At 39.3% G+C, this 19123-nt stretch overlaps 1 protein-coding gene across 1 annotated transcript in view; it reads right to left on the bottom strand.

Moving 5' to 3' along the window:
- The window catches only part of LOC101854596 (platelet binding protein GspB), a gene marked incomplete in the record, with an annotated part of 34373 nt that overhangs the window by 7166 nt on the left and 8084 nt on the right, over window positions 1-19123 (bottom strand). Inside the window, 9 exon segments of the mRNA XM_005105176.3 lie at window positions 1768-1854; window positions 3622-3680; window positions 6203-6324; window positions 9195-9288; window positions 10019-10180; window positions 12929-15041; window positions 16062-16102; window positions 17294-17348; window positions 18511-18558. Coding sequence (XP_005105233.2) covers window positions 1768-1854; window positions 3622-3680; window positions 6203-6324; window positions 9195-9288; window positions 10019-10180; window positions 12929-15041; window positions 16062-16102; window positions 17294-17348; window positions 18511-18558 — 2781 coding nt within the window.

Genomic DNA, 19123 nt, shown 5'->3' with positions numbered 1-19123 from the left:
ATGGAAAAAAAATCAATATTAAAAAAAGGCATTGTCAAAATCTGTCGAACTTTTGGGACATGAACGACATAACATTGGTGCAGATACTCAGAAAAGATGGTATCTGCGCATATAATAGAAGGCTGTAATTTTACAATTCTATCCATCGGGCACACAATTGGCTATGAAGTAATTCCTCCAAATACAACTTTATGTGTCTAATATAATCGTGAATATGCTCATATTTTCTCGAAAGTTTATAAAAGTTACCATGAAGTTTCTCTATGAAAAGTACAAATCGATTTTAGTGCTAGAATACATCTTCAACGTAGATCTAATACACGAACAGTATATGTTACACTCCAGAAATTCCTTACTTTTCTTAAATCGCTAAGTCTAGGTTTTGTAAGTTGACTGAATAATAGGGATGACTTCTCGTAATTGGGTTATAAGAAAAATTTCTAGCTTTCCAGGGACACTGAATCAGCGCCAGACTTTTCCAGCTTTTTTTTTCGTTTCTATGACCATTTGCAATAACTGACAATGTGCCTGATTTCTTTACATTCATAATTGTGTCCGCGCATATTTCCTACACAAAAACTAAGAATGAATGTTTTAGCTGTCATTTTTATTCCATACAAGAAGTTTATCTCTACCCATGTATTTACACGGTTTTGTTGGTTTTTTAATCGCTTATATTATATCTTTTTAGTTGTATGCAGGCTGCCACAGACACAGCATGATTCATGAACAAATGCAGAGTAACTTTCTCTTGTTTAATAGTAAAATAAGAGCTAACGCTGATCGTTCTTAGTTAAAAAAAGGCAGATGTGCATCTTTCTTCTCTTATAACTTGACTATTACTACTCGCGCAGATTTAAGATTTCTCATGGTAAAAGACATGATATTCGTAGTCAGTTTAACACAGATTTTGGAGAGATCTGTCGAGCCTTTTTTAAATTAACAATCATTTATTCATAAGTTTGTAACTAAAATAGGACAAATTGGGTACTTTACAAACACTTGTCTAGAACAAAAACTAAGGCACAGAAACTAACCATTCTAACGCAGAATAAATCTCAAGACATTGAGCTTTTAGCACATCCGCGTAATGGTTTGCTATGTGGGTCGGGGAAGAAGTTATATCGTTTTAAACATAGTAAAAAATGCGAACTTCCTGACCGACACCGGCAAAGTCGCTTCAGGGCTCATTAACCCCGTGACCCCGAGCCGGGGAGCTCCGGCGGGCTGCTGAGTCACGCGAACTAAAAGTAACAGAATCAGGCAAAAAGTGACGCCTTGTCCTGGGTCTCAACAATTTTTATCGAATTCCCGGGGCCCCGGCAGTCACTCTGGCAAATATATAATTTTTTTTTACATTTGGGTGAATCCTTTTACAAAATCTTTGAGTTAATTTCTTTGAGGAAACATTGAAAGTTAACAGCAGATCAAATATAATCACTAGAATGTGGAAGTGCTAGGAATCAGATTATGGAGAAAGCAACATAAAAAAACAATAGAAGAATCAAATCACAACTGGCCATTACTGACTTCTCAAATAAATCCAACCATAACAATAACCTAAACTGATAATTTGACACATTCAGCACTATATAGCACAGCATAATGCTGTAATTAGCGCTAGCAATATATTTCAAACATAGCAATTTGAGAAAAGAGAGCATATTATTACTTTCATCAACAAAAAACAAAGCATCCTTTTCCCAACAGCTGCAAATATTTTAATTTGTAAAGATAGCTCTAAAAGCAGAATTTTGGCTTCCATACCAAGATCAGCATACTGGTCAGGACAAAAGCGTCTTCTTCCACCAAAACAAAGGTCAAACTTCATTTCCCCAGGGAGGTTGTTCCCTCCTGGAAAAAAAAAAGAATTTTGTTCATTTTACTTTTGAAGAAACACTAATGGCTAAATACAAATGGTGAGAATAACAAGGCAAATACATCAGTGTAGCAGGAGAGAAATAAAACCTATTAGCGAATATATCGCCTGCATCATGAAAGTGACAGCACATGCGTTAAGAAAAAAAGATATTTCACAAAAAAGGCCCACAACCAAACAAACTGGAATGATCGTAAACAAAAATGACTAAGAACAAATAAACAGGTCAGTAGTCCCCAAAACCAGGAATACTGCGTAAGCAGCAATAACATAAAAAAATAGCCTTTGAATCTCAGTTTCAGTAATAACATAATATAACCAAGCAGCCTTGAAAAATGTATCTGAACAGAATGGTATTCTCACACACCACAGCCACAACTAATATGGGGGTAAACAGAAAACAAATGCTGAGAATGACTATTCTTTTACCTTAAAAAACAACCCACCTCCCCCTGGAAAAATGACATCCCTGCAAATTACTCAATAACTTTTCTCAAGCTTCATGCTATTCAAAGAGCAATGCTGAATTAAACATACAGTACCATAAAACCTGACTGCCTTAGAAAAGAGCAAAAGCATAGTTTGACACTCTTTATCCTGGCCGCAACCACCCCACCCCCCTCCCCTCCCCCCCCCTCCCCTCCCCCCAGGACTCTGTACCCGCCCAGGTGCCGCAGCGTTATATGAGTGGGAATTCAGTGTGTACATTTCAAAGTACGGTACTGTATTTCTCAGAGTTACTCTTAGATTTTAAGGAAAGTTGGCAGTTCTGTTAGAAATTGAATGTAGTATCTGAAAATGTATAGGGTTGGGAATTACATCAATTGCACTATGTATATTTTGAGGTATATTCAACTTGACCCTGATTGCCGCATCAACGACATCCCCTTGGATTTATAGAACTAGCTCTACCCATCGGTGATCTAGCTCTACCCATCGGTACAGCACGAATTCCAGTACTGGTGCCTTCACCATAATCTGAATCTCTATCAAATTATTAGACGAGTCTAATTCCTGTTCATTGTCATCCACAACGGAATTTATGGAACTTGATTCAGAGCCATTTTCATCAAATTAGTCTCATTCCCCCTCACAACCCAGTGCCACTTCAAGAAGTACTTTGTCGGTCGTGAATGTTCGTTTTTGAGACATTTTTCAAGCTTCTACACCCACCAAAAACAAAGAAACGCTGTTCATTGGAAAATTGAAATATTCAGACAGAGCTAGCACTGCCGCATTTTAGTAATTACAAGCAGAACTAGCTGTTTGACGTGACCGTATGGCTGTTCCGACTTTATTGTAGCCTGGTCTAGTCGTTGTTACAAGTATACTCGTAGCCCGGATAAAAAGAGTTAAAGAATATACTCATCCTTTTACATACCACAAACTCATATCTAGCCACACAGTGCTTAACATCTGCCTGCACATATCATTTTACCCGAGTATGAAATGCCATGTCAAAGTAAATGACTATTTAACTTGGTACATTGAAGACCAGTGCAGTATCCTTCCTTTAAGAATTCTTTCGGTTCCTCTGTGTACTAGAGTGTGCACTATCCTTTAGCTAATTATCCCAAAGTGATAACTTTTTCATCAGTTTGGTAAATATCAGCATAAACAAAGTGAAAATGCTTTAACACTAGTTAGAATTTGAATTGCGATTTACACATATTCATAATAAATAAACATCACGCTGCAAACTATATACCCCAAAAGAAAGAAATTTTCTCCAGGTGACTTACTCTCTTTTGCAGCAATGGCATCACAAGCATAGGTAAATGTGACAAAGCCATAGTTGTCCCTGAAAGGAAATAATGTCCCAAAAATATACACAACTTCAGAGAGAACGTATGAACAAATTTCAACAAAAAAAGAGCAGACAGTACCAATAGCGATTCAAAGACAGCCTGAACTAAAACAGTTCCCTCTTTTCCATTGGGTAAACAGAAGTTAAGATAATGAGGAATGTTCTAGATCATATTCTTGGGGTTCAGAGTTAATGTGTTAACAAATCATCTTACAACACATTCTTTCCACCAGAATATTCAGCTGCTCTGGTTTTAATAACATATCTATAACACTAAGCATAGATCTTCTGGAACATAACTGGTATGTCAGAGAATACAGATATGGGCAATGTTCTAAACCATAATGTTAAGTAAAGAAACTTTTACGAGCTTGACAATGCGTTTTACATTTTTCAAAGGCCAAAATCTTTCATTTGTTTTTGAAGCCCTTCTTGAATGCCACCCTGTGAAATCAGTACATACCACCATCAGTAGAAACAAAGGAGTAATATATTCAAAGTAGAAAAGACATTTTGTACAGTTATGTCACAATGGGATCATAAAAACAATACCAGAGCTGCCAACCCCAACCCATAAAAAAGTATACAACTGATGTTCAAAAAGTGTAAGATTAAGAAAAAAAAAGTGTACAATCCTCCGAAATAAATCTAAATTATTCCACTGAAATCACTGTCCTTCACAACATAGGACTAGATCTAGAGAGTGCAATCTCACAGCTAGTTGAGATGGATCAACAGAGTGATAAAAAAAAAACAACAGTTAACTTTTTCAAAAAATATCTCACACAAAATTTTTACTAAAATGTAATTTGGAACAGATATAATTCATTGAAAAGGAATTTGTTTGACATAAAATTCACAAAGAAGAAATTTATTTTCGAAAACGGTAATGGCTCTTATAAGAACCACCTATAAATGTAAAATGCACAAATTCAAAAGATCTTCTATGGAAAGCTGTGTAGCGATTGGTTTGTTTTTTCCTTTTTTTTCTATTTTAAAAATCTTATGTTTCCATCGCTGTAATCTTTAAAGACTATTTCTTTTCTCCTACTGAGTTAAAATAATATTTTTTAAATTTTGGAATTCTGAGAACCAATGGTCTGTATGTCCTCCTTTGGACTCGACATTTAAATGCGTCGGTGAATATGGGCTTTGCCAAGGAACCAAATGTCATAGAGGAAATGTACAGGCTTTTCACGACGATCGAGGAATCATGAACACATTGCTATCCTCCGAAAGCTTCGCGAACGGGAAAATGGTACAGTCGTAGATGAAGACCTGCCTTGAGATGTAGGAAAGCCACTGCCTACAGACAGACGTCTCTTGGGGCTCATCTACTGAATTTGCACCCTGGTGATGTTTAGTTTAAAGGGGTGCGAACGGTGTGTGTTTAACCTAAAGTGGTCATTTTGTCGGGGAATATTTAGTTCTCATTCTCTACAGGATCTAACTGATGGATAATTTTCACCCTTGACATCACAGAAGGCTTTAAGGGCACTTTACTGTTTCCGTACCTTGTGCAAAACTTACGAAATGAGTTGATGGTGAGGAAAAGTTCAATACAAAAAGCTCTCTGCTCTTTAATAATCTTAATCATGATCTCGGCAGGCAAAGGAAACTTGAGAAAAACTATCTGCAAACTTCTGTTGGCCTGTTAGACTACTGTAGTTTGCAATATGACGCAATCATTGAGATTTTTAAGGGTAGGCCTAAAGTGAACTGATGCGTCATGCTACAAAAATGGGGACATAGCTGAAAACGGATTGTTTTTTTACGAGCTATGCAGAGCAAAATTGTTCTGTGGATCCATCTAAAATGAATATCAGACAAATTTCTTTTTATTTCCAAATGTAGAGTGCAAATTTGAAAAGCGAAACTTCAGTGTGGAGGAAAACATTAACAAAAAAAAGTTATACATGTTGGGTTTTTTAATCACCCTGTACATAGATCTTCATGATTATTCCACACTAAGCCTAAAATCAGTATCGCAACTTGTTCGCAGCGGATGCAAATGACTGATCATTGGGAAATGGGACTGACAGTAGGCCTTGACAAAGAACTAGGCTGACTCCATCAGTGGCGCTAGTTGTCTTCAATTTTGAAGATACAAACAGTATTAATCACGAAAGTAATCGAGCTACACACGATGCCAGCCTCAGTCCTCAGTGCACTGTGAAATAGTATCCGCTTTGAGTATTAACTGATAACTTCATTACCAGCGCTTTCTACGACTGGCTGATGACAAGTACCGGCATGGCCCCATACATTGAGAAAGTGCGAACCCGAATCGATGAAAAGGCGTACCGAATCGATGAAAAGGCGTACCAGTACACAAGTGTACAATGGCGAAAAAAAAAATTATGCTTTTTTGGCATACGGTTGGCAGCTCTGCCATATATTGATAAGGTTACTTATTTTTACATCTCCCAGAGAATAATTTTGGTGGCTCTGCTAAAAGCTTGCAACATTTATCAGAACACACATTTGAAAACAATAAAAGTAGAAAATATACTTACCCATGTTCTCTGAAGTTGACTTTCACTTCCTTTATCTCACCAAATCTTTCAAACCTCTTATGCAACTGTCTCTTGGTGAAACCCTCAGGAATTTTACCAACATAGACAACTCTTCGCTCCTCCTGTGAATATGAATTAGGATATAATTTATCTTTAACCACTATCATCTCCAGATATCTCATGTAAAAGTCATCCATTCTCAAAACACGTTCCAAAGTGTCGATGCCTTTGCTTTTGGCCATTAGAAAAGGGGACAAAAAGTAGGTTGTCGTTGTTGTTAGCGATCCAGTAGCATCTGAGCGTTAACTCTTCTGCATGATGCCATTTGGTAATAGCTGCATGTCTGTTCTAATTGTTGTTTTGAGGAGTAGAGGCAATTAGATGTGTGGGGTAGCTTGGGAAGAAAACATCCCCTTAAATCAGTTAGTTTTCTACAGAAGAACAGATGATGTTCCACTGTCTCTGAGGGGTAGTCACAGAGTGGGCAGGCAGTAGACTGCTTTACTCCAATTCGGTTGAGATGTTGGTTGAGGGGTACATGTGTTCTAAGTTGGAAGATTATGGATTGATCTCCCCTCCTCAACTCATTGATTGGATCTTTGACCAGTGGTTTATTCATGTGGCCATACATCCTCCTTCCTGTCGTACCTGTGGCCCAATCATTCATCAGGTAAGAAAGCAAAACATAGAAGACAAAGAAAAGTTTTGGTTTTTTTATAGTAGAGGGTTTTACAGCCCTCGCAACTGCAAAAGGTCATATGAGCGCCAAGGGGTGGGTATCAACAGAGAAATGTTTACAGGGAATCAGACTTATTCTGCTCACCTCTCTAGCTTCAACAGCACAAGGTCTGCCTCGACTATCAACAAACATACAAAAGAAGTAGAGGAAAATGACAATAGTAAGGATTAAGAAAAGTTATATTTGCCTAAAATCTAAGAGATTGTCGTCTTCATCAATGACCTCATGAAAGAACTGCCCAAAGGAATACATGCCGCATTGTATACAGACGACCTGGTTCTTTGATGCTCGGCGGAATTCATCACTACTGCCACATATCGCATGCAACTAGCGCATTAGACAAACTCACTACATGGACTAAAACCTGGTGTGTAACCGTAAACAAAGAAAAGTCTTCTGCTACACTCTTCACTCTCAGCCAGGCTGAGCCAAAACACCTCACATTAGACAAAACCCCCCTAAAGTTCGAGAATCAACAGAAGTATCTTGGAATAATATTTGACAAACGTCTCACATGGAAACAACACATTCAAAATGCAGAAACTAAAGCCAGGAAGAAACTTAACATCATGAGAAAACTAGCAGGGACTCAGTGGGGAGCAAATGAGAAAACACTTAGAGAGGTCTATCTAGGCGCAATCAGGCCCCATCTCAAGTACGGATCCAGTGCATGGATGACTGCAGCACAGACTAACAAATACACTCTGGAAAAAGTGCAAAACCAGGCTCTCCGAATAATCACTGGAGCAATGAGGTCAACGCCTATAGAAAAGATGGAACAAACAACATCTATAGTGGCCCTGAAGAGGAGATGGGAATGCAAGGCCCTCATACAGTACACCAAGGCCACAGCTATGGAGGATCATATACTGCACACAAGAACAGCCAGATCAAACACCACAAGACTAAAAGGGTCCAACTTCATCAAAGAAAGCAGAAAAATCCAAAGATCCCTACAGGACCATCTACCACCCACCGTGAACATGCTGAACCACACCCCAGAGGCACCATCATGGGAAAAGACAAACACAAACATAATTATACACACGTCCATTCCTATGTTCACCACAAAAGATGACCACAGCGACCTGAGCAAGAAGTCCCTCACCCTGTCCATGCTTGAACAAAGATACCCACGAGAAGCATGGATAAGGATCTATACAGACGGATCTGTCACTGATGCTGTGAAAAGAGGAGGAGCCGGAGTGTACGTACAATTTCCTAATGGGCGACGACAAGCAGAGGCAGTCCCAACAGGGCGACATTGTACAAACTACAGGGCAGAGACGGAGGCTCTAATACATGCAGCAAACATCATCAAGAATGTGGTAGACCCCCAAAGCCAAGTAGTGTTCCTAACAGATGCCATGTCAATACTGCAGGCAATCACTTCCGGCAAACTACCAAGGCTACGAAAAGAAATTGAGGACATCCCATGTCTGAGGATCATGCTGCAGTGGATTCCACCGCACTGTGGTGTCTTAGGAAATGAGCAGGCAGGCAGACAGGATAGCCAAACTAGGAGCACAGAAAGAGCAACCAGACAACAGCGTTAACTACATAGAAATAAAAACTATTATAAGTACACTATTTAAAGCACCTCAGACACCAGAGGGCTACCATGAGCTGTCCCGCCAAGAACAAGTGATTATCTTCAGACTAAGGACACAACACACAAGACTGAGACAACATATGTACAAATGTTTTAAACTAGTACAATCACCAAAATGCCAGTATGGAGAGGCGGACCAAACTGTTGAACACATCCTTCAGCACTACAAGACACACAGGGCCCTGAGACAGGAAACGTGGCCAACCCCACTGACGCTGCAAGAGAAGCTATACGGGCCGACAGATGAACTGAGCAGGACGGCCCAATTTATGACAGATACCAGACTTCAAGTATGATGCGATCGAGAAGAAGAAGAAGTAAGAGATTGTGAAAACACAGCCAGTCTCGTATAAAAGTTTCTAATACTTCAAAAATACTTCACACCTCTTTTAATCAAAACAAAATGAGAGAGAGAGAGAGAGAGAGAGAGAGAGAGAGAGAGAGAGAGAGAGAGAGGTGTAAATGAATGTTAGTTAGAACAAATAATATTGGAAATCTTTTCTCTCAGCAGCCAGAAAAGACGACTGGTTTTATAATAATTACAATATGTATTATCAACAGTATGAATCAGAAAGACATTCATCAGCATTGTAACACAAGGACTCATCACACCAAGAAGAATGTAAAAGGGAAGTTCTAACCATGGCACGGATTTTCTCTTCCTCTCTTTCTTTGCGCTTCTGTGAAATACGCCGCTCCGCTGAAGAACGCGACCTTGTCCTGTGCCGGTGCGACCTGGGTGAAAACAGGCAAACTTTGTGAAGCTTCCACAATGTCACTAAAGCCACAACTATGATGTACAAGGTGCAGTTATTTTCAAACTGTTACTAGCCCAGGACAAAAATGCTTGTAAAGACCTTACAACAACTCAATATGACTGAATATTCAATTCCTATAAATCAAGTTATGCTGTAAGGACACATAGCAGTAAATACATTTCTCTGACCTTGTAACATAAGCATTTAAGTGCGTCCCTTTCAATACCAACATTGGTTCCTGATTCACTTATATCTATATCCCAGATTCTTGTATAAAGGGGAAAGAAGCAAAATAGCCATTTGAACAGTGTCAGCTCATTTTCAAAAACTTTCTCTTTTTAACTTCATGCTTTTAATTCAGATAATAAAAGATGGAAAAAACTAACCACCACCGAAAAAAAAATTAATTAATGACCAATACGCAACTCCACTTCCTAGTAAACAAATGTGAGAATACATGAAAATTTTCTATTTTCAGAAAGGTTTGAGCGCAAGTGGAGACAATGGCCTAATTCTTTTATATTTTCACTGTTTACAGGATTATGAGCTAACACGCAGATTCATTTGGGTATGAGTGCATATATAAGAAGTTGTGTCTTGAAATAAGTAAAATGACAGCTGATAAGAAAAGAAAATGTCCCAACAACAGAATAACATGTCCATGACACTACTATCACAGACACGTCCTTTTCTTCCTGACTACATACCTCCATCTCTGCCCTCGTGAGGAACTGTTTGACCTTGATCTAGAGCGGCTCCGTCGATCTGATCGAGAGCAACTACGTCGACCATGACGATCTGGCATAAAATGTGCCCGTGACCTCTTCTTGCGCATGTCTAAATCTCTCTGTCTACCAGGTGAACGAGACCTATGAATGAACATTAGGATTAGACCCTGAAAAGAGGACATTTAACTAACTATATTATATCTTATGACAATAATTGCTGATGTGCATCTGATAGATTTTCATAAGGCATAATTATAAAGAACATTTATTTTCCGTACTCTTGTTAGACCAAGATAATTTTCACAATGATTTTATGGTCCACTTAGCACGAAGTAGTTTCTTACTAGAGTATCTAGGACTGACATCCCGAAATTATTGCACACAAAAACTATAATGTACAAGGGGGGTTCGGTAAGTCTTTACCCTGACAATGAAAGAATTGTCATAAAACAACTAAATTTGCGGAATGTGAGTTCTATCTTTCTGGTACACAGCATGTGGAGTTTTGAAAAAATCCAACCAGTAGTTTAGACTTAAGAGCACTTTTAAAGAAGTAAAAGGGAAGTTCTTGAAAACAAAGGAAGATGTAAAAAAAAAATATTCCTGCAGCATGAAAATGCTTCAGTGCATAGAACAGAGACAGCAACTCTGACAGCAAGGCAGTATGGCGACGAAGTTCTCCCCCACCCTTCGACTTTGACTTGTTCTATTCCCCATAACTGAAAAAAACTTCTCAAAGAACATCTTTTCCATAGTGATGCAGATGCTATATATATCTGCAGTGGAGGAATGGTTAAGAATCCCATCCAAGGTCACATTTATGCTCCAGGACTTGAAAGTCAAATACAAATAGCAAAACTGTGACAATTTGTGCTACGACGCGGTGCAATAAGGCGCTCATCAATTTTTGGGCATATCATATGGAGTTATTGGTATCATCTTAAAGCCTGTTCATTTGCCTTGCATCTGGTGAAAAAATATCCATCTATCTTGAATAGATTAGAAGTCGAAATATTAGAGATTGAAGGAGGTTGGGGTCGCCTGATTTCAGAAGTAAAATCAGTGAGTAAATGGCCGCCAAAGTTATGTGATTTCCATAGCTTAAGAATCCTTGGAAACTGCAAATTTAAATTAGTTGTGCCTTTAATCAACGCTTTTCCATCAAATCTACACATAAGTGTTTTTGAATTGACATACAAGGTGTTGAGCCAAAAAACAAAATTTCAAATAAAATTCCCAAACTGGCCAAAAAATGCTGATTTCTCGGATTTCGTTATTTTGACGAGCGCCTGATTTCACCACGATGCATCACATTTGTTAATAGACTATGAAGAGAAAAAACATTGTGAGTGTCAAATTTCAACTTTCTAGTTCATTTCTTTCATAGTCAGTGTAAAAATGTATTAAATGCCCCTAGTATATATTGTAATATACAGTGGAATCCACGTAAATTGAAATCTTTAGGACCGCCAGATTTTCTTCAGTTTAGCCATGTTTTAAAATTTGGAGCAATTGCTCAAATAGAGTCACTACTTTACTTTTTTTGTCGTTGAATTTTTTTCGTTTCTTGTCATGACTGTCAAGAGTATAAAGTTGGGAATGCCATTGTGGCAATTTTCACTTTTTGAAAGTTTTTTTTTTGTCATTGACCTCTTTCAGCAACTGTAACTTGAGCTGTAGGATGATTGTGCTTTCTCCTCAACATTGTCAGCCTGTTCATTCGTTTTATTTGTCATTTGCAACACCATAAAGTCATATATGTGCCGAAGACTAGAGGTGATACAAGAGTGTAGCTAGCAAAAAAGAAGGAGGGGAGATTAAGGACGACAGATCATCGCCTCAGTTTTGTCCAAAGTGTATATAAGTTGAGAGGCACTTTGTACAAAATAGTTCTGAGGCAACAATGAACACAGTGTTTGATAGGAAAGAAGGAGCAAATCACACCAGAGCACTCGCCAACCACGCACCTTGCTTACTCTGCCAAACAGTCACACAGAACAGACAAAAGAATAGATCAGCATACTGTACTGTACTACAGACACCATACTATTATCTATCAGCTGCGACTGTACTGTTCTATGTGTCGAGCAAGGCAGAGAGAAGGGAGAAGGCCCCATGCCAGTGATGTCATGAAACATTACATGCCATCACATGCTCATGTGTATGTGAACTAGATTTGAAGAGACAGTAATTGCATCAGTAAACACGCTGAGTAGGCCTATTGATGTGAGTGATAGATGTTTACATGGGCAAACGGTACACTGGCGATGTCTCCCCATAGCCCACAATCAACACACACACACATATATATATATAGTATAGACATTCTCATGTCTCCCTCCTCTGATTCGTTATTTTTAAGCGTGTAAGATTAAATGATCTGCCTATCTTGAGGGTTGCTCGTGAACATTTAGACGACATAACCCACTTTTGTTGTTTAGTAATAGGAGCTTCTCAGCAAATCGACAATTTCCTCACAAAGACAAGAAAAAAAATCAGGGATTCTATTTTCTTTTCGATTACCATTGCCTTCAGCTTTAACCATTTTTAGTTTCAGCAGATTCCACTATTTACGAGTATACATGTATATATAAGATCTTCATATATGGACTTCCAACTCATCTGAAACTCTTAAAGAGTCTGAGACAGCCAACTAAAAAGTCTACACAACATTCATAAATATATATTATTATTATGATTTATCATTAGGCGAGTATCTCATATCAAAGGGGTTTTTGTTTTTTTCCCCAAACCCAGTGAACCCCCTCAACACTATTCATTTTACTCATTCATGCAACACACAGTAACTGTTCACTCTGCCACAAGGAAGGAAACCTAAAAAATTTTTCAAGTAAAAACAAGACAACCACCAAGTTCTGATGTCCATACCTTGACCTCGAAGAAGCGGAATCACTGGAACCACTGCGACTGAACCTCTCACCACTTCCTGACCTCGACCGTGACCGAGACGAGGAGGAACCCGAACATGTAGAGCAGTACGACCGAGAGGAGCAGGTCGAGCAACTGGAGGATGAGCGTCCAGATCCTCTGGACATGGTGCGTGTCCGCCGGGAGGTAGAGCGAGACTGCCGGTCCCTGCTCCCCGAGGCAGACAAGGCGGGGGACCTGGAGCGCGAGTGCCTGGGATGGTGGCCGGCTGAGTGCCTAGAGCTTGAACGCCTTGCTCGATGTGAGGAGTTTGACTGGTGGGAATGTCTTGACGAGGACCTACGAGAACGAGATAAAGACCGGCGAGTACGAGATGAGGACCTGCGAGATTGAGATGACCTCGAAGGTTCTTCATCCTCAGACATAACATTTGAATCTGACACCTCAGGTTGTATTTCCACTTCCTTGATTGTATTAGTAAAAAGGCGTCGGTGGGCAGGTACTTTGTCATAATGCCCATCATCCACTTGTTCACTGGTATCAACAAAATCCAAATGATCGGTAGTGCCAATAGCACGCGTTGCACTGGCAAACACAGTTGTCTTCGTTGGCTTGGTGGGTATAGAAAGAGCAGTGTAGTATGAAGGAATCTTATCAAAGAAATTACCAGTATCCTCACGGACAGGACTTGTACTAAACTCTGCCCTTCTGCGATACCTTCGAGACCTCCGCCTGCTATTTGACTCATCATCACCACCAAATGAAACAACTCTTGCTGAATTCCATTCTCCCTGAGACCCCTGATGTTCAGGAACAATCCAGTCCTCAGAAGGAATGGCATCATTGCCATGTTCATCAATGAGAAATTCACCTTCTTCAAAAACAAACTCATTCACTTTCTCAGAGGAGAGAGGAATTTGAGGCGTGGTGCTCTCAATGGGGACTTCATCTTTTTCTTCTTCCATATCTTCTATTGCTGCCGTATTCAAATCACTTGAGCTCACAACTTCCATAGATTCTGATTTCACATCACTGATAGCACTATCACCTTTAATGTTACGGGCTGTTTGCTGCACAATATCTTTCGTTGACATTTTCAAAAAGCAGTAATCATGATCCTGAGAATTTGAAGCACTGCTGACACCTTGCTTTTGGGACTGTGCAGAGCTGAGCTGCTCAGCTTTTATCGTAATGGCAGGCACTGACGGTTCAACTTCTGATTTTACTGAGGACTTGTTTAAACCTTTTAATTTTACCCCGTCTGCAGACACTTTCCCAGTTTGTGAGGCCAGCCTTTCACTGAGCTGTGTAGAAGTAATTTGAGAATTCATTGGTGTCTGTGATTCCAGCATTGACTGCAGAAGGCTAACATTGGCAGATGTAGTCGCCGAAGAAGTAGAAGTAGTAGTTAGCAAACTTCCTGATGTTGAGACAGAAGCTGGCTTTGCTTGTAAAGGAGCTGAGCCAGATATCTGTGAAATAACACAGTGAGGGGGAGCAGGGACAATCGCAGTAAGCTTTTGTTTTCTGGTATCAGCGGTTGCAGTAGGTCCGTTTCTTAAACCAACAATGGTAGGGGTTTTGACTTGAGCTGTGCTGGATGAAGACAAAACACCATGGGAAGAAATACGAACATCCGGAGCAGAAGGCCTCTGGATGAAGATTGAATGAGAGTTTTTAGGTACAACAACTCTTGGCGCTGATGCTTGAATGTTCACTGGGGCTCTGATAGTTCCAGGCAAAACTGATGTTTTACCTTTAGCAAGCTGGGGAGCTGTGACAACACTCAGCCTGACGCTGCCAGAGATAGGGTGTCGAATCGCAGAAGTATGTGGTATGGCTGAACGAGTGAGAAGACTGGTCTGATTCAGCAATGTACTGGAACTCGATGCTGGCAGAATCTGCACAGGTAGTGCAGAAATTCTGGATTCATTCTTTGTAGATGAGGAAGCACTCTGTGTAGTAGACGCATTTGGAGGCAACAAAAACTTTAGTTGAATCGGGTGAGCCTTGATACCCCCTTGCAAAAGCACAGGCTGTTGAGGCGACACCCCCGGGCCCTTGGAAACTGAGATCCTTCCATATGGAGGAGGAGTAGCTGGTGGAGTGGCAGCTGCAAGAATCAGAAAACATTACTTTTATATGTGTGACTGTAAGTACCAAAACGAACACAAACAAACAAAAGGACTAACACTTATTATCCCCTTACCAATAAAAAAAAGTCTTCATTCTCCAACTTACATGCAGTAAATGTGGTGAAACACTTATGCCTGTTGTCATTGCACATACAGAAAATGTGAGCTCTACTCCAGAGTGGGGAAGATTTTATCGAGTCTGCTGAGATGTATCCCACTTCGCGGGCAGTATTGCATACAGACATATCTCAAAGGCCGCCAAAAATGACTTACGTCTGTATGCAATATTGCCCGTGACTTGACCTGGTTGGCCCAGACAAGCAAGGTCAAACCAGTCCACCAGCTCATAAAAAAATCATTGATACATGGGGGTATGTAACACATTTAGAATATTCTTAAAATACCTAAAATTATTTAAAAAATAAAGGAAGATCACTGTCACAATAACAAAATGTAAGGAAGGACATAGAGTTCAAAAAACAAATTTTCCACTAATAATACAGTTCCTACTGAGGGTATTTTGTTTTGGTAAAACCTTGTTTGAGTTGAGGAGTAGTCATGAAACATCAACGGAGCATATACAGAGGTTTCTTTTCTTTGCATTTGATTTACTGAATATTTTCAACAACAATAACAAGTAGGTCAGTGGTGTAGTCTGCTGGTTCTACTTCTTATTCTTAGCCAAACACGGTTCTTTTTCGTTTTAGTAAGGTTGGAGTTTTACAACACTTGCAACACAATTAGGTCACTTGTATTATAAGTGCAGAGGATTAATGGTGTTACAAGGGAGTAACAAACACAAAAAAAGGAGGAAAGGTAAAGGACAGTGGATGTTTGGTAGGAAAGATGGAGCATACCACACCAGAGCACGCGCCAACCATACACATGTAAACTCCAACACAACTCAACAACCATGTGATGAAGAGTAAGACAAAGGCAAAAAACATGAAGATACATTTTTTTAAACAATTTATATGAAAGCAGCACATTGTACAAACCTGGACTGCTACCAGCACTCTTAGCCCTCAAAAGTATCTCCCTGTGAAGCAAAAGAAGGTGAGAAATAAGAAGGAGCTACAATACTGCCTTCTACATCTGAAATAGTCACCTGAAGTGAACGTTAAAAGAGTAGAAATAAATCATTCAAGAATGTCCTCCAGCTGTTATTGAAAGACACCAAAGCAACCCATTAATAGCATCCACTGTGAAAATTAAAATAGTTATGGCAGGGGGCCAAGAAAGAACAGCTGAGGTGAACAAGGGACTTTCAACAGTACAAATGACAAAGGGGATTAAAAATTATGACACATGTGTCACAGGCCAATTAACATAGCCATAATTCATGGACTGAGGAAATTTGAAGGCAAATCGCAAAGGAAAAGAAGCCAAGAGCAGGATGAGAGAAGTAGCTACAACAATCACTATCATGGAGATCATCATAGGGAAATAAAACTTTATTTTCCTACATATCTGAATATCATAATAAAACTATTCACCAACCAAATGAATTTCAGCACAGATGTGCACAACTGTCAGAACAAGACACGTATACTCAATCCGTTTTATCTTCATCTTTCTAATCTGTTTTTAAAAAAATTTTGTTTACAGAGTTTGCTCACCAGTAACAAGGTGATGAACATCAGATTAATAACAAAAAAGGGATAGTCTCCTTGTATAAAACACTTAAGCTTGCTTAAACCAAAAGGAAAAGGGCTAAGAAAGAAGTCATACAACACAGTACACAAATAAAAGTCTTTGTTTTAGACCAATGAAACACCCTCAAACCTGCAATCAAATGAGCAAGAACTGAACACGGTATCAATTATTCGGGGGCAACCTCTTTCATAGACGCAAAGTACAAGTAACTATACTCGTCAATATTTCAATATAGTGGCCATCCATATAAAGCAATCAATATCCCCAGGGACAAAAAAAATGGTTATCTTTCTTCAACCTTACTGTGTGAACTCACCAGCAAGTAAGTGCAACTTCAGTTTACAGAGGTACATTTTCTTAGTAAGTGGATCCAAAAGTAACGGTTCTCAAACTTTATCAGGACCATTCTTAAACCATCATTACTGAGCAGAGTCAAATCGATTTTCTAAGAGGTAGGATACTTTGAAGTCCAGAAAATTGTTTTCACTGACAGAACAAAATTCAATTAACTCTCCCCCAAAAGCAGCACTACATATCAATTCAAACGGGGGGGGGAAAAAATTGTTATACATACTTTCGATTTTTTGCAACTCTTGTGGGCACACTCAAATCATCTGATGAACTTGTGGCTGAAAAGAAATAATAAATGCTATCAGGTTCATTACAATAACATATTCTCTACAAGGGGTGGCACAGGTCCTCAAGACAATGTTAGGGCAAGAATATCAATTTTCAACTTTATATATTTTTGGGTACTGGATGAATATCTTGAGAATTGATACACTTCTTTAAGCTTTCTTTTAAAAACGATTTTTTAAAATAAATTTTAATAGCATCTGATGTCACTACAGTGGAAATCGGATTCAACTAGGTCGCCGTGCCGGACAAAAAATCTCGCTGAATCTGAGTGTTCGTTACAGCAAACATGAGGTTTTGTGTAGAAAGTCACAGGCGCTGAGCAGTAATGTATAAAGTGAAGTAGTAAGTGTTGCCTGAAATGCCTGCATTTTAAGAGATGTGCAAAAAAAAAGATCGATTCGTTCAAATGCACGCCTGTGTCATCCCGACTGTTTGCCAAAAAGTTGTGTTGCTGTGTAGAGCCTAGCATACGGCCACCTTTGATTCCATAGACCAGCACACAATTTGTTACGTAGACATCTAGCTTATCATTGTAATAATGATCAGTTGCCGAGGGAAAAAAAAGACTGACGTGTTTGTATCTGTGACGTTCCATGTCCGGACCAATGGTGTCCCCCCCCGCCCAGTCACATGTGTGCAGGCCCCCCCATCCAATCACGACACAGGCAAGGCCTAGAGTAGACACGTGTACATGCAAACAACGCATGTATTGGTATGAAAGAAGGCCAATGACTGGTCGCTTGGAATCGGCTAAATTATAATGGTTCACAAGGCATGTGCAATGGATGGTTGCGGGGAATAGATCAAGTTCGTTGTGGGAGAAAAATTAGTGAAGCCACATCTGCGGGGGCTGTTCACCCTGGAATCGACCTCGATGAATCCGAGCATGCCAATTTAAGTGTTCGTAGAATCCTGGTGTTTTTTTAATTGATTTTAAAGAAAACAAAAGGGGGGGAATCCATCTCCTTTCTTTGAATCCAAGTTCCACTGTATTCCGCAGTAGAATTGCGCCATGATATGCAATCTTCACCAGTTTATGATCACCGCTACAATTTTTCATTCGACTCAACAGTAAAAATCATACAAACAATCTGAGCCATGTGTCTTACTGAATCTGAGTGAGGGCACACCTAATAAAATATATAGACCTACCTTCTTCAAATCTATGCAGAAGACTGGCAAGATCATTTGCTTCAATTCCTGTAAATATAAAAATTTTACAAATGATACCATGCCATTGCAAATACTTCATTCAATTAAATGTCCCATACCAGAAGTACTGTAATCTAAGTTTTCATTGTTGGTTTTCTAACATGACGACGGCTTTAGAGAACTGTTAAATCACCTGCTGTCAACAAATAAGAGTCAACAGTTTGCATGGACAGATGATGTCAAATCAACCCTGAAGGCCCAATTCATATGTGAGGCAGCTAGGTGAAATCAGGCATTCGTCAAAATAATGAAAGTGAAGAAATTGGCATTTTCAGGTAGGTTTGGGAATTTTTATCCAATTTTTTTTTTTTAGCTCGACACCTTTCATGACCAGTAAAGAACATTTCTGTGTGGTTATTACTGAAAAACGTTGATTAAAGGCGTAAAAGATGTACATTTTCAGTTTCCTTGGACTCTCAAGCTAAAGATATAACCAACTTTGGTGGCCATATTCTCGCTAATTTTACCTCTGAAACCCTGCGACCCCCATCTCCGTTCGTATCACTACCACACATGACATAATGGCATGCAGTATTTTTGAGAGATAGGCTCT

The sequence above is a fragment of the Aplysia californica genome, unplaced genomic scaffold (assembly GCF_000002075.1).
Source record: "Aplysia californica isolate F4 #8 unplaced genomic scaffold, AplCal3.0 scaffold00455, whole genome shotgun sequence".
Classification (NCBI taxonomy): domain Eukaryota; kingdom Metazoa; phylum Mollusca; class Gastropoda; order Aplysiida; family Aplysiidae; genus Aplysia; species Aplysia californica.
This window is presented reverse-complemented; position numbering and strand designations above follow the sequence as displayed.